At 46.6% G+C, this 15,463-nt stretch overlaps 1 protein-coding gene across 9 annotated transcripts in view; it reads left to right on the forward strand.

Moving 5' to 3' along the window:
• The window catches only part of LOC121584868 (CAP-Gly domain-containing linker protein 1), a 52,175-nt gene that overhangs the window by 14,614 nt on the left and 22,098 nt on the right, over positions 1-15,463 (forward strand). For 6 of the 9 annotated variants that reach the window (XM_041901049.2, XM_041901051.2, XM_041901052.2 and 3 more), the window contains exons 4-13: positions 447-571; positions 748-964; positions 1,138-1,335; positions 1,813-1,904; positions 2,229-2,289; positions 4,986-5,090; positions 9,174-10,076; positions 10,343-10,459; positions 10,798-10,855; positions 11,153-11,236. In XM_041901049.2, coding sequence (XP_041756983.1) covers positions 447-571; positions 748-964; positions 1,138-1,335; positions 1,813-1,904; positions 2,229-2,289; positions 4,986-5,090; positions 9,174-10,076; positions 10,343-10,459; positions 10,798-10,855; positions 11,153-11,236 — 1,960 coding nt within the window. The remainder of the gene's footprint in view (positions 1-446; positions 572-747; positions 965-1,137; positions 1,336-1,812; positions 1,905-2,228; positions 2,290-4,985; positions 5,091-9,173; positions 10,077-10,342; positions 10,460-10,797; positions 10,856-11,152; positions 11,237-15,463) is intronic. The other 3 variants (XM_041901053.2, XM_041901057.2, XM_041901055.2) reach the window with 2 other exon arrangements.

The raw sequence follows: 15,463 nt of genomic DNA on the forward strand, positions 1-15,463 counted from the left end.
CCTCTTTCTCTCTCTCTCTGTCAGCCTCAGGCTGTGTAACACATTGTATGGAGAGGAAGTGTGTCACCCACGCTCAGAGGAAATGTGACAGGGACTAACCACAAAAAGACCATATATAGTAGCAAACTAAAACTAACTGGTCTGTGGAGATACAAGATCAGATATTCACAATGGATAGGTTCACTTGAAGCGAGGGGGCTTTTCTCACTTCTCCCTTTAAATGCTGACTATGCATTTATCAGCTCTGCGATGTTGACAGGTTGCATGTATTGAATATTATTATTATTATGTACCGTTGCCGTAGTGGTTTTATCTCAAGCCAAGCTAGTTACCCTCTAGGCGCTTTGAGAGTCTTTCTGTAATGAAAAGTGCTCTATAAGTTAAATTATTATTGTTATTATTTTTATTAGTCTTTTCTGAACTCTTTCTTTGTACTGTCTCTGCAGGTTGGTGGCACAAAAGCTGGTGTGGTTCGCTTTCTTGGTGAAACAGACTTTGCCAAGGGAGAGTGGTGTGGTGTGGAACTGGATGAGCCCCTGGGAAAGAACGACGGGGCAGTGGCAGGAACCAGGTAATCAGACCAGAGAGGATTATCACACAGGCTTGAGAAAGATGTCACTCTCTGGCAACCGATTTGCATAAAAGAGAGTTAAGCACAGCCAAGTCTTATGGGTGTTATTCATATATTGTAAAAAATATATGTAAGACATGTTTTCTGTCTTATCCCCTTCATTTGTGTTTCCCCAGATACTTTCAGTGTCAACCCAAGTATGGCCTGTTTGCCCCGGTCCACAAGGTCACGCGCATCGGCTTCCCCTCCACCACGCCGGCCAAGGCAAAGACCACGGTGCGAAAGGTGGTGGCCACGCCCTCAGGCCTGAAGCGCAGCCCCAGCACCTCCTCCATCAGCTCCATGAGCTCTGTGGCCTCCTCCGTCAGCGCCAAGCCCAGCCGCACAGGCCTGGTGAGACATGCACACACACACACACACTCAGACACACACGCACACATAAGTGCACCCACATACACACCTGCAGTGCAAACAAGATGTCTGTTCTTTAATTTGGTCTTGTCAAGTAGAACTCCATCCCCCCCATTCACCAGTCTTAAACACTCTTCTCCTGCCCCCCACCACAGCTGACAGAAACGTCATCACGGTACTCGAGGAAGATCTCTGGCACCACAGCAGTTCAGGAGGTGCTGAAGGAGAAGCAGCAGCACATCGAGCAGCTGATGGCGGAGCGGGACATGGAGAGGGCAGAGGTGGCCAAGGCAACCACCCATGTAGGCGAGGTAGAGCAGGAATTGACCCTGCTGAGGGAGGATCAGGAACAGGTCAATACACACTCCCCCTTATGGCTTATGCATACACACACACACTTCCCCCCCTTATGGTTTACACACACACACACACGTTCCCCCTCATGGTTTACACACACACATGCACACGCACACACACAGCATACAAGATTCGCCCTCAGGATTATTTACACACACATTCCCCACAGATGAGATCCAGGACGTTCCAGTATTGGAACTCTCATTAGCAAAAGTGTATTATGTCATACATGACAATAACAAACCTGGCGCCATGAAAACCCCTTAGTGCTGTACCTCAATCACACACTCATGTCACATAAACCTCTGTTCTGCTGTCAATGCTCAACACTGTAAATTCCAAAACATTATTGTGTTTTTACAGCCAGCTGCCGGATGCACAGCGGCCTTCGATATGAATGTTGTTTTTTCTTGAGTGTCTCAGGACCTATATTCATGACCTGTTTAATGCATATTCGTGTGTATCGTGTGAAGATGGAGACCAAGATGGACCAATTACGCACCCTGGTGGAGGCTGCTGACAAGGAGAAGGTTGAGTTGCTCAATCAGCTGGAGGAGGAGAAGAGGTGAGGCTTCAGAGGGGTGTGGGGTGACAGGAGACCTGGGGGCATGGGGTCTTACTATGGGTATAACTATGTTCTGATGGTGGAATGATGTGTTTCTAAGATTATCAGCACAGTATCACAAAAGGAAAATGGGGGGAAAAGGACAGATTAAGTATGCGTATCCAATCTCCACAGTGTAGTGTGGAGTGTTGAATTTAGAACCTGGAATATGATTCCATTTTCAGATTTGAAACGCTGTTTCAGACCCTTGATCCATGATTCCTTTTCAGACCTCTTGTGTTCAATGTTCCTGAACTATAATATGGACTGTGCTCTGTGTGATAGAAAGGTGGAGGACCTTCAGTTTCGCGTGGAGGAAGCTTGCATTACCAAAGGAGATCTGGAGGTAAACACACTGTTCTACACACAGTCAAAAAATATGTATACGGCTTTCCTTTGTATGCACAGAGTAGAATCTTTGATTCACATGCCCCTATCAAGTCAAAATCTGCCTCTAATTGACTGGAATTAATCAATTTGATGCTGACGTGTATCAGAAATACACCAACACTGCAGCTCATCAGGACTGCAGTTGAAACACCCTGTCTTGTCAAACTGAGACATTTCAAGGTAGAAGCGTTCTGATGACAATGCAGACTGGAGTTCATCTCTGGAATTAAGTCACTCTGCAACATCCCTGCTCCCGATCCCTGAGATTAGAGTGGTGCAGAATGTGCATTATAGATTCTAACGTAAGGAATTAATATATCTTATCGAAGGTCCCTATTTGACTACTCTGTATGCATTAGATCAACAGTTTGTCCTCCGGCTTGCGATTTTAAGTTGGCAGGGTAGTGATTGGTGTACTTATCAGTGACATCTCCTTAGTCTAGTATGCAAAGGACTGAGCATTAAATATTCTACATAGACCAGAGATCCGTCCTTCCCAGTGCCCACAGCCATCTCATTTGCCCTGTAAAATGAGACTCCGACTAAAATCAAATTCTCTCTATGGTGCTGATGGCACTCACAAGTGACAGCAAGGTAATCCATTCCCACATGGAGCAGGGTTGTGTCAGAATCAGATCTGACTGAGCCTGGCTCTCATGCGCTTCTAGTATCCATGAAGTCATGCTACTGCGCATTGTAGAGGATCAGCCTGAGCATGGCACTGTGCAGACTCACTGATCTACAAATAACCCCCCAAACTACTATTCCAAATTTGCGCAGTGCCTTTCTCAGGCCGATCTTCACAAATCTGGAGTTCTTCCTCATTTCATGACTATGTACCGTATTTTCCGCACTATAAGGCACACCGCATTATAAGGCGCACCTTCAATGAATGGCCTATTTTAGAACTGTTTTCATATATAGGGCGCACCGGATTATAAGGCGCATAGAATAGAAGATACTGCAGTCAAACGTTTGACTGGGGTTGCGTTATGCATCCACTAGATGGAGCTGTGCTAAAGGGAATGTCAACAAAACAGTCAGATAAAGTCAAACTTCATTAAGCGTTCTGACAACAATTTTGGGGTCTTTATACACACACAATTGGTGTGGGACTGTGAGTAAGCACAGTACCGGTGTTTACTGACTACGGTAGCCGTAATGCTGCAAGCGGTGCGGCTTTGTAGTTTACCAGTCGTACTGAAACATTTCATTATTATTAAATAGTTTTTATTGGTTTTTCATACTGAAACATTTTGACAGAGCGCCTTGAGCGCCGTGTACAACCAGTATGGATCAACCAATTAACCAATTGATCCATATATAAGGCGCTCCGGATTATAAGGCGCACTGTCGTTTTTTGAGAAAATTAAAGGCTTTTAAGTGCGCCTTATAGTGCGGAAAATACGGTAACATGTAGAAATCCACATAATGGATTCACATAACTTGAATGTTCCCAAAGTGTTTTGGAACATAGTTTGCTTGAAATAAACACCTGAGCCAAGGATCAATTTAGGAATTTGTTGGTGTTTATTTCTTTCCTGCATCCCTCTCGTTAAGAAATACCAGTGGCACATCAGACTAAGGTTAGCACAGTGTTGTTCACCAACACCTCTCTAGTTCTATTTGATGGGAATGAGGAAAGGTGGGCAATATTTGGGAAAACGACTAACTATTTCTGCCTCTCCCTTGGCAACCCATATCTTTGTTTACGGAGCAGAGACTCGGAGGCAAGTGGGCTCAGGGTGGCTGGCTGTTTAACATGAACACGTCTGGTCAAAAGATTTGTCATTATCTATCCCACAGTGCCACTACAATCGGGACCATCCCAATTACCTCGAAGGCGTTCCACTACAAGTGTTATCATTATAAATGAGTGCCACAGGGTTAGAAGTAATACCCCTTTTTATCTTCCTTTGTTTGTGTACTAACGGTCTGTGTACTAATTACTGCAACAAATGTATTAAGCGCATGCATGCAGCTTTTAAAAACAAACGTACAAAAAAAACGAAAACCAAACCAACACGGCAAATGCTTTGTGTTGATTTCAAGCAGTTGACGGTGTACTAATGTTGTCCTGTAACTGCTTCAGTCAGTGATGTTACTGCTGCTTTTTCTTCTCCTCCTCCTTCATGTTGGCCCAGTGCTAAGCATGGAACCACTGGAGATGCTCCCCTCCACCATCTCACAACCTAGTCACAGGCTTGAGCTCTAACCTGCCCATTTCAATCTGTTGAAATCAGAAGTAAATGTCTCGTCCATTTAGATTTTCACTAATTTGCTGGCTCACTCACTCAGTTCACACATACCTCTATGCATTCCTTCATAGTCTGTCCCTGTTCACCAGGTCATTCTGCATGGATTCCTCTAATCACAACCAACAACTGGATACCCATAAGCATAACACATCACCCATTTCCCTTGTTCCTTCTCCCATATTCTCATATCACCTTCCTTCAGCAACATCCCCAATGCTCACCTGTGCTAGGCATGGGGTCTGCATGGGGTACCCATCCCCTCCCCTCCCCTCCCCACGCCACCTCCCATCCCCACTCCACCTCCCTCCACACCCTCCCTCTTCCTCTCTGTGTTGGGCTGGCATGTGATAGTGGCACTGGTTGTGTTCTCTTCCTCTCCCTTCTTTACTAACAGACGCAGACCAAACTGGAGCATGCCCACATTAAGGAGCTTGAACAGAGCCTGCTCTTTGAAAAGACCAAAGCTGAGAAACTCCAGAGAGAGTTAGAAGACACTAGGGTAATGGATCTTGCTCTACACAGTTCTGCGTTTGGAAAGAGGGGTGGAGTGGGGATGGGGCCAGGGTAATGTTGAAAATCTGGGGATGGGGCCAGGGTAATGTTGAAAATCTGGGGATGGGGTACAAGGGGTTACAAAGGATCTTCAGATACCTGTAGCACTGGCTTCCATATGCTGTTTTTCTCTAGAGGGTTGGGAATGGTAGGAGTCAATATTTACAGTGCCTTCAAAAAGTATTCACACCCCTTGACTTTTCCCACACTTTGTTGTGTTACAGCCTGAATTTAAAATTGATTAAATTTAGATTTTTTTGTCACTGGCCTACACACAATAACCATATAATGTCAAAGTGGAATTATGTTTTGAGAAATTTTTACAAATTAATTAAAAATGAAAAGCTGAAATGTCTTGAGTCAATAAGTATTCAACCCCTTTGTTATGGCAAGCCTAAATAAGTTCAGGAGTAAAAAAAATGTCTTAACAAGTCACAAGTTGCATGGACTCACTCTGTGTGCAATTATAGTGTTTAACATGATTTTTGAATGACTACCTCATATCTGTACCCCACACATACAATTATCTGTAAGGTCCCTCAGTTGAGCAGTGAATTTCAAACACAGATTCAACCACAAAGACCAGGGAGGTTTTCCAATGCCTCGCAAAGAAGGGTGTTTTAAATTGATGTATTGACTTATAATGTTCTGTACTATGTATTATGTCATGTTTCATGTGGACCCCAGGAAGAGTAGCTATGCATCCTGTTTGCAATAAGGCACTAAAAAAATGTGGCAAATACCACTCTTCATATTTTCAAGCATGGTGGTGGCTACATCATGTTATGGGTATGCTTGTCATCGGCAAGGACTAGGGAGTTTTTTTTGAATAAAAAGAAACGGAATAGAGCTAAGCACAGGAAAATCCTAGAGGAAAACTTGGTTTAGTCTGCTTTCCAACAGACCCTGGGAGACAAATTCACCTTTCAGCAGGACAATAACCTAAAACACATGGCCAAATATACCAAGACGACATTGAATGTTCCTGAGGGGCCTAGTTACAGTTTTGACTTAAATCGGCTTAAACATCTATGGCTAGACTTATAAATGGCTGTCTAGCAATGATCAACAACCAACTTGACAGAGTTTGAAGAATTTTTTTAAGAATAATGTGCAAATATTGTACAATCCAGGTGTGCAAAGCTCTTAGACTTACCCAGAAAGACTGACAGCTGTAATCGCTGACTCAGGGGTGTGAATACTTTATGTAAATTAGATTTCTGTATTTAATTTTCAATACATTTGCAAAAATGTCTAAAAACATGTTTTTACTGTCATTATGGGGTATTGTGTGTACAGTCGTGGTCAAAAGTTGGTCTTCACAAAGTTTGCTGCTTCAGTGTTTTTAGATATTTTTGTCAGATGTTACTATGCTATACTGAAGTATAATTACAAACATTCCATAAGTGTCAAAGGCTTTTATTGACAATTACATTAAGTTTATGCAAAGAGTCAATATTTGCAGTGTTGACCCTTCTTTTTCAAGACCTCTGCAATCCGCCCTGGCATGCTGTCAATTAACTTCTGGGCCACATCCTGACTGATGGCAGCCCATTCTTGCATAATCAATGTTTGGAGTTTGTTAGAATTTGTGGGTTTTTGTTTGTCCACCCGCCTCTTGAGGATCGACCACTAGTTCTCAATGGGATTAAGGTCTGGGGAGTTTCCTGGCCATGGACCCAAAATGTCGATGTTTTGTTCCCCGAGCCACTTAGTTATCACTTTTGTCTTATGGCAAGGTGCTCCATCATGCTGGAAAAGGCATTGTTCGTCACCAAACTGTTCTTGGATGGTTGGGAGAAGTTGCTCTCGGAGGATGTGTTGGTATCATTCTTTATTCATGGCTGTGTTCTTAGGCAAAATTGTGAGTGAGCCCACTCCCTTGGCTGAGAAGCAACCCCACACATGAATGGTCTCAGGATGCTTTACTGTTGGCATGACACAGGACTGATGGTAGCCCTCACCTTGTCTTCTCCGGACAAGCTTTTTTCCGGATGCCCCAATCAATCGGAAAGGGGATTCATCAGATAAAATGACTTTACCTCAGTCCTCAGCAGTCCAATCCCTGTACCTTTTGCAGAATATCAGTCTGTCCCTGATGTTTTTCCTGGAGAGAAGTGGCTTCCTCGCTGCCCTTCTTGACACCAGGCCATCCTCCAAAAGTCTTCGCCTCACTGTGGTGCAGATGCACTCACACCTGCCTGCTGCCATTCCTGAGCAAGCTCTGCACTGGTGGTGCCTCGATCCCGCAGCTGAATCAACTTTAGGAGACAGTCCTGGTGCTTGCTGGACTTTCTTGGGCGCCCTGAAGCCTTCTTCACAACAATTGAACCTCTCTCCTTGAAGTTCTTGATGATACGATAAATGGTTGATTTAGGTGCAATCTTACTAGCAGCAATATCCTTGCCTGTGAAGCCCTTTTTGTGCAAAGCAATGATGACGGCACGTGTTTCCTTGCAGGTAACCATGGTTAACAGAGGAAGAACAAAGATTTCAAGCACCACCCTCCTTTTAAAGCTTCCAGTCTGTTATTCTAACTCAATCAGCATGACAGAGTGATCTCCAGCCTTGTCCTTGTCAACACTCTCACCTGCGTTAACGAGAGAATCACTGACATGATGTCAGCTGGTCCTTTTGTGGCAGGGCTGAAATGCAGTGGAAATGTTTTTTTGGGGATTAAGTTCATTTTCATGGCAAAGAGGGACTGCAATTAATTGCAATTCATCTGATCACTCTTCATAACATTCTGGAGTATATGCAAATTGCCATCATAAAAACTGAGGCAGCAGACTTTGTGAAAATTCATATTTGTGTCATTCTCAAAACTTTTGACCATGACTGTAGATGGGTGAGAAAAAAAGTAGGGCTGTAACAACAACATGTGGAATAAGTAAAGGGGTATGAATACTTTCTGAAGGCACTTGAATGTCACAAAGCAAACGTTGAATGGTGTAGTTGACTAATCTTTTTACTTGCTAGCAACTAATATTACTAATATTATCTCTTGGCCTTATCTGTAATTCCAAGAACCAATTTCAACGTTGCTTTATAATATGCAGCATCTTATGCAGGCTTTCATTTTCTTCCCATTTTGTCAAACATGAACCATTCACATTCCTGTGTGTCACCAGTACAGGAGTCTTAACCACATGACTGCTGTCACTTAAAACATTTGAAAACCTCAGGGTTATTTTTTTTTACTATACTTTCAGTACTATACAACCATTCTGTTATTTTTAGATTAGGTTTTAGCCAGGGAACGGCAAGGCCGTATGATTATTTTGCCTCTTCTCCATGTGTTCCTCTGCTCACAGTTAGCACACAGTCTCCAAGACTTTGCTGGTAGCACATGGTAGCCAGACAGCACCCCTATATACAACCATCCCTTATTCCCAGTGGTCCTTTGTCCCATCCCCCCACCCCAATCCTACAAGCCCCAATTGTCCTGCTCCTGGCATCCCCCGCCTCTTGCAAGTCTCTCTCCTACTCCCACCCCTTAGCAATTATTCTGTGCTTCCCTCAGGGGTGTCAGCCAATGCAGGGGTATTCAACTGCCATTCTCAAGAGCCATAGGCTACTGGTTTTATTTCCCCCCGGTACTTAATTATAGGTTGATGTCATTAGTTGGTGAGAGAGTCTATCTGGTTTTATTCGGGTCTAAATCGACCTCTGATAAAAAGGTAAGGATGAAAACCAATAGAAGCTGCAGCACTTGGGGTATAGTTCGATACACAAAAATAATGTGGTTCCATTTTATATCCACTAGAGGGCAGTGTAATACTTCAACTGTAGGCATCCTATGCAAAAGTGGGACTGCACTGTTACTTGCTTTGCGCTACTACAGCAGCTATGGTGAACATCTCTTTGTATAGGACCCTCTTAAAAAATATTGCCCCCTTCCCTTAGACCTGTCTGATGACAGGGGGATTCAACAGCTACCCTCTTTTCCAGTCAGTACATGCACAATCACAATGTTTCCAAAGGTTGAAGAACACAGTTTTGTTTGAGCCAGAGTTGTGCCGTCCCATAGGTGGCCACAGTTTCAGAGAAGTCCCGCATCATGGAGCTGGAGAGGGACCTGGTGCTGAGGACCAGGGAGGTGGATGACCTGCGGCTGCGTCTGGAGGCCCAGCAAGGGTCAGAGGGCTCAGACTCCACCACCTCCCCTCTCCTGGAGGAGGTGAGCTCTCTGAGGACTCAGCTGGCTTCTCAGGAAGACCAGCAACGGGTTGAGCTTGCCGGGATGAGGGAGAAGCTGGCAGCAGAGGAGAAGGTCCACAGTGAGGCAGTGGCCCAGCTCCAAGTCTCATCCACCAAGATTTCCACTGACAACGAGCAGTTGAAGCTGCGCGTCAGCCAGAACGAGAAGGAGAATGCAGACATCATAGAGCTGTGGAGCTCCAAGCTGGAATCTACCATCGCCTCACACCAGCAGGCCATGGAGGAGCTGAAGGTGTCCTTCAGCAAAGGGGCCGGCTCCCAGGTGACAGAGCTGGTGGAGACCAAGAGTGCCCTGGAGAGGCTGAAGGTGGAGCACAAGCAGGCACTGGAAGAGGCTGGGGCCAGGTGTGAGGCTAAAGCCCGGGCACAGGAGACGGGGGAGCTCAACAAACAGCTGCTGGTCGTGTCAGAGGAGAAGGAACGCCTGGAGGAGAGCCTCCGGTCCAGCATGGAGAGTGCTGAGGAGCAGCACCTGGTGGAGATGGAGGATGTGCTAGTCAAACTGCACACTGCTGAGCTGAAGGTAAAGGAACTGGAGGAGCAGGAGGCTAAACTAGTCCAGCAGACCCAGGACAGGGCCAAGGAGGTCCAGGAGCAGGTGGCAGCTATGGAGGCCCTGCGCTCCCAGGCAGGCCAAGGTAACCAAGAGCTCCAGAGTCTGAGGACCCAGCTGGAGGAGGCCCAGAGACAAGCTTGCTCACAGGGCAACAAGGTAGGTCCATACCCATACCATCCTCCCATTGTCCATGAAACATATCCGGTTTCTATTTTACGTCCATGTGAGTTTCCAGAAATATAGGCATGAAATACAACTGGTATGTCATGTTATGATTTATCCTTACCTTCAAAGTCATTACTTTGTTTTAATTGGATTCATTTTTAGCTTGTCCTTCATATTCATAATGTCAGTCATTATTTTTTTCCCCCTTCAAAATGTCCTCCATGTCCATGGTGTCACCCCCTGGCCTGTGGCTGTAGGTCATTGAATTGAGCTCTGAGCTGGAGGGCAAGCAGCAGGAACTTCTCACCTTGCAGCGGAGCCTGACCTCTGTGCAGCAGAACACAGGCTCTCTGGAGCAAGAGCTGGGCAACCTGGTGAGTACTAGGGCTTATGTGGGCTGGTGAGGAGCCAGGGAATGGGAGTGGGTGACCTTGCATGACTGATGGGACTGTAGGGCTTAAGGTAAGCTCAGGTAAGGAAGAGCATAGTATTGAAATGCTAGCTTTTTGTTTTCATGGGAATGATACAAATTACCTACCTATATGTAGACCTTCAATTATACAGTTATGATACCATCAAAGATAATCTGTAATTACAGATTAAATAACTTGTGTATAACATTATTAATTGGCAATCATTTTTAGGTTTGTCATGGAATAATTTTCAGACTAAAGCATGCACAAATGTATTCATCAAAGTTTTATTTCCTCAGAAACAAAAACTGTCAGAAAGCACAGACGATCAGACTAAGTCAACACAAACTATGCAAGGTAAATATATTTACTTTGACCATGTTGGTTCTGTAACGTTAGTCTTTGTTTTCTTATTACTTGGGTTACATGGGTTTTTATCAGCAAGACGTATCATATTCCTAGAGACAAAATGTTGACCAAGCTAATTTAATGACTAACAATGATGTGGTTTTACATAAATAATGTATTATATTGGTCCACAGGGCCAGGCAGTACACAGTAGATTAATGTATACAGTACATGTATTTGTGCTGCATGGTGCTAAGAGCTTGAGTGATGCAAGCTGATAGTGTCAGTCTAAATTCTCTCTTTCAGAGTTGCTTCAGAAGCTTGGCAAAAAAGAAGAGCAGTGCACATCGCTCTCCACCGAATCAGAGGCTCTTAGAAGCCAACTTGCAGGTCAGAACACTGGCCAGCACTGTGATTCTTAACCTACAGTACACACAGCTCCATGTGACCATTCTTCCTACATACATTCAGTGGTGTAACCTACACAAGGGGTCTCCAAACCTGCTGTTTTTTGTTGTAGTGTTTCTGGTAGATAAACCAGGTTGTTATGACTGAATCAATGTCTGAATCAATAGGGCAACTGAAACTTGCTTTGAGAAAGTTATCCCTGACCAACGGCACTAAATATCACCAATGTTTTACTAAAATAATCACTATAGAAAGTCATAGTTAGTCATAATGTTGATACGGTGTAACAAATTGGCTGTGTACAGTATGTTTGCTTGTTAGGGCTGGGAATTGCCAGGGACCTCACAATACGATATTATTGCGATACTTAGGTGCCGATAACGATATGTATTGCGATTCTCACGATTCTATATGTATTGCGATTCAATACTGCGATTTCTATTGCGATTTGATGTTCCAAACATATTGCTCACTATATTTCTGCTGCAGAGACGAGAGAGCATGAGAAAATGAGTTTTGATCAGTCATGGAAATAAGTGCTGAAAACATATTGGTTCTCTATAGGATAAAAATTACGGCGCAGGTACAGCCGACGACTAGTGCTAGCTAACACTACCTAGTGTCGTGATGTGATTTACTTTAATGTATGACTGTTATTTATCGAATCACCTATGTTTAATTGTCACTCGATTAAATTAATAATGTTACAATTAACTCATTAGGAATTTGGGGCACCACGAAATAAGTTGTTTAATGAGTTACCATCTCTCGAATGAAACTCTTAGAAGATATACACTGCTCAAAAAAATAAAGGGAACACATAAACAACACATCCTAAATCTGAATGAATGAAATAATCTTATTAAATACTTTTTTCTTTACATAGTTGAATGTGCTGACAACAAAATCACACAAAAATTATCAATGGAAATCAAATGTATCATCCCATGGAGGTCTGGATTTGGAGTCACTCTCAAATTTAAAGTGGAAAACCACACTACAGGCTGATCCAACTTTGATGTAATGTCCTTTAAAACAAGTCAAAATGAGGCTCAGTAGTGTGTGTGGCCTCCACGTGCCTGTATGACCCTCCCTACAATGCCTGGGCATGCTCCTGATGAGGTGGCAGATGGTCTCCTGAGGGATCTCCTCCCAGACCTGGACTAAAGCATCTGCCAACTCCTGGACAGTCTGTGGTGCAACGTGGCGTTGGTGGATGGAGCGAGACATGATGTCCCAGATGTGCTCAATTGGATTCAGGTCTGGGGAACGGGTGGGCCAGTCCATAGCATCAATGCCTTCCTCTTGCAGGAACTGCTGACACACTCCAGCCACATGAGGTCTAGCATTGTCTTGCATTAGGAGGAACCCAGGGCCAACCACACCAGCATATGGTCTCACAAGGGGTCTGAGGATCTCATCTCGGTACCTAATGGCAGTCTGGCTACCTTTGGCGAGCACATGGAGGGCTGTGCGGCCCACCAAAGAAATGCCACCCCACACCATGACTGACCCACCGCCAAACCGGTCATGCTGGAGGATGTTGCAGGCAGCAGAACGTTCTCCACGGCGTCTCCAGACTCTGTCACGTCTGTCACTGTCACGCCCTGGCTCTGGGACTCTAGTATGTTGAGCCAGGGTGTGAGTTTTCATTTGTTTGTCATTCTAGTTTAGAATTTCTATGTTGGCCAGTGTGGTTCTCAATCAGAGGCAACGTGTATCAGCTGTTGCTTGTTGTCTCTGATTGAGAACCATACTTAAGCAGCCAGTTTTTCCCACAGTGTTTGTGGGATCTTGTTCCAAGTAGGTTGTGTTTGATCCAAGGACGTCACGTTATCGTTTTGTTGTTTTTGTTCGTGTGATCTTTATTTAATAAATATGTTCGCAAATAACGCTGCGCATTGGTCCTCTGTTCCCGACGATCGTGACAGAAGATCCCACCAAAACTGGACCAAGCAGCGTGTCCAGGAGCCATCGCCAGGGGAATCGCTAGCGGATCTCCGTGGCAACCTCGACTGGGTCAAGCCTAGTGAAGAGCGGAGAGGGTGGACTTGGGAGCAGTGGAGGAAGAGTCTCGACTGGGTCAAGCCAAGTGAAGAGCAGAGAGGTTGGACATTGGAGCAGTGGAGGAAGAGTCTGGCGAGAGATAGGGAGGCTTGGTCCACGGGGAGGACAGACACCCAGAAATTTTTTAGGGGGGGGCTCACGCCGTGGACGACGGGGCAGCAGGAGGCCGCGATAGAGCGGTCCAGCGGGTTGGCAGAGGAGGCCGCCAGGTTAAGGGGGCCACTGGTCACTAAGGGGAAGGAAAGTGTAGAGGCACGGCGAGAGGTACTGGGGTGTGTTACCAGTCCGGTCCGGCCCGTTCCTGATCCCCGCGTAGGGCCAGTGGTGTGTGTCCCCAGTACGGTCCGGCCTGTTCCTGTCCCTCGCATCGAGCCTGTGGTGCGCGTCGCCAGCCCAGTCCGGCCTGTTCCTGCTCCCCGCATCGAGCCTGTGGTGCGCTTCGCCAGCCCGGTCCGGCCCGTTCCTGCTCCCCGCACCAAGGCAGTGGTGCGCTTCGTCAGCCCGGTCCGGCCCGTTCCTGCTCCCCGCACCAAGTCAGTGGTGCGCTTCGCCAGCCCGGTCCGGCCCGCTCCTGCTCCCCGCACCAAGTCAGTTGTGCGCTTCGTCAGCCCGGCCCGCTCCTGCTCCCCGCACCAAGTCAGTGGTGCGTTTCGTCAGCCCGGTCCGGCCCGCTCCTGCTCCCCGCACCAAGTCAGTGGTGCGCTTCGTCAGCCCGGTCCGGCCCGCTCCTGCTCCCCGCACCAAGTCAGTGGTGCGCTTCGTCAGCCCGGTCCGGCCCGTTCCTGCTCCCCGCACCAAGTCAGTGGTGCGTTTCGTCAGCCCGGCTCGGCCCGTTCCTGCTCCCCACACCAAGCCAGTGGTGTGCGTCGTCGGTCCGGCACAGCCCGTGCCTGTTCCACCGGTGCCTGGTTCGGCACGGGTCAGCTGCTTCACGCCGGAGCTAGAGCAATCCGCTCCACCAGTGTGCAGTCCAGCTCCGGTCAGCAGGGCCAGACCGGACCAGGGGTACTTTGGGGGGTTAGAGAGGGAGTGGGGATCATGCCCGGAGCCGGATCCGCCGCCAAGGCGGAGTGCCCACCCGGTCCCTCCCCTGTGGTGTTTGGTTGGCGCGGTCGGAGTCCGCGCCTTTGGGGAGGGAGTCCCTGGCTCTGGGGACTCTAGTATGTTGAGCCAGGGTGTGAGTTTTCATTTGTTTGTCATTCTAGTTTAGAATTTCTATGTTGGCCAGTGTGGTTCTCAATCAGAGGCAACGTGTATCAGCTGTTGCTTGTTGTCTCTGATTGAGAACCATACTTAAGCAGCCAGTTTTTCCCACAGTGTTTGTGGGATCTTGTTCCAAGTAGGTTGTGTTTGATCCAAGGACGTCACGTTATCGTTTTGTTGTTTTTGTTCGTGTGATCTTTATTTAATAAATATGTTCGCAAATAACGCTGCGCATTGGTCCTCTGTTCCCGACGATCGTGACAGTCACATGTGCTCAGTGTGAACCTGCTTTCATCTGTGAAGAGCACAGGGCGCCAGTGGCGAATTTGCCAATCTTGGTGTTCTCTGGCAAATGCCAAACGTCCTGCACGGTGTTGGGCTGTAAGCACAACCCCCATCTGTGGACGTCGGGCCCTCATACCACCCTCATGGAGTCTGTTTCTGACCGTTTGAGCAGACACATGCACATTTGTGGCCTGCTGGAGGTCATTTTGCAGGGCTCTGGCAGTGCTCCTCCTGCTCCTCCTTGCACAAAGGCGGAGGTAGCGGTCCTGCTGCTGGGTTGTTGCCCTCCTACGGCCTCCTCCACGTCTCCTGATGTACTGGCCTGTCTCCTGGTAGCGCCTCCATGCTCTGGACACTACGCTGACAGAAACAGCAAACCTTCTTGCCACAGCTCGCATTGATGTGCCATCCTGGATGAGCTGCACTACCTGAGCCACTTGTGTGGGTTGTAGACTCCGTCTCATGCTACCACTAGAGTGAAAGCACCGCCAGCATTCAAAAGTGACCAAAACATCAGCCAGGAAGCATAGGAACTGAGAAGTGGTCTGTGGTCCCCACCTGCAGAACCACTTCTTTATTGGGGGTGTCTTGCTAATTGCCTATAATTTCCACCTGTTGTCTATACCATTTGCACAACAGCATGTGAAATTTATT

This window comes from Coregonus clupeaformis, chromosome 16, assembly GCF_020615455.1.
Source record: "Coregonus clupeaformis isolate EN_2021a chromosome 16, ASM2061545v1, whole genome shotgun sequence".
NCBI classification, from domain to species: Eukaryota; Metazoa; Chordata; class Actinopteri; order Salmoniformes; family Salmonidae; genus Coregonus; species Coregonus clupeaformis.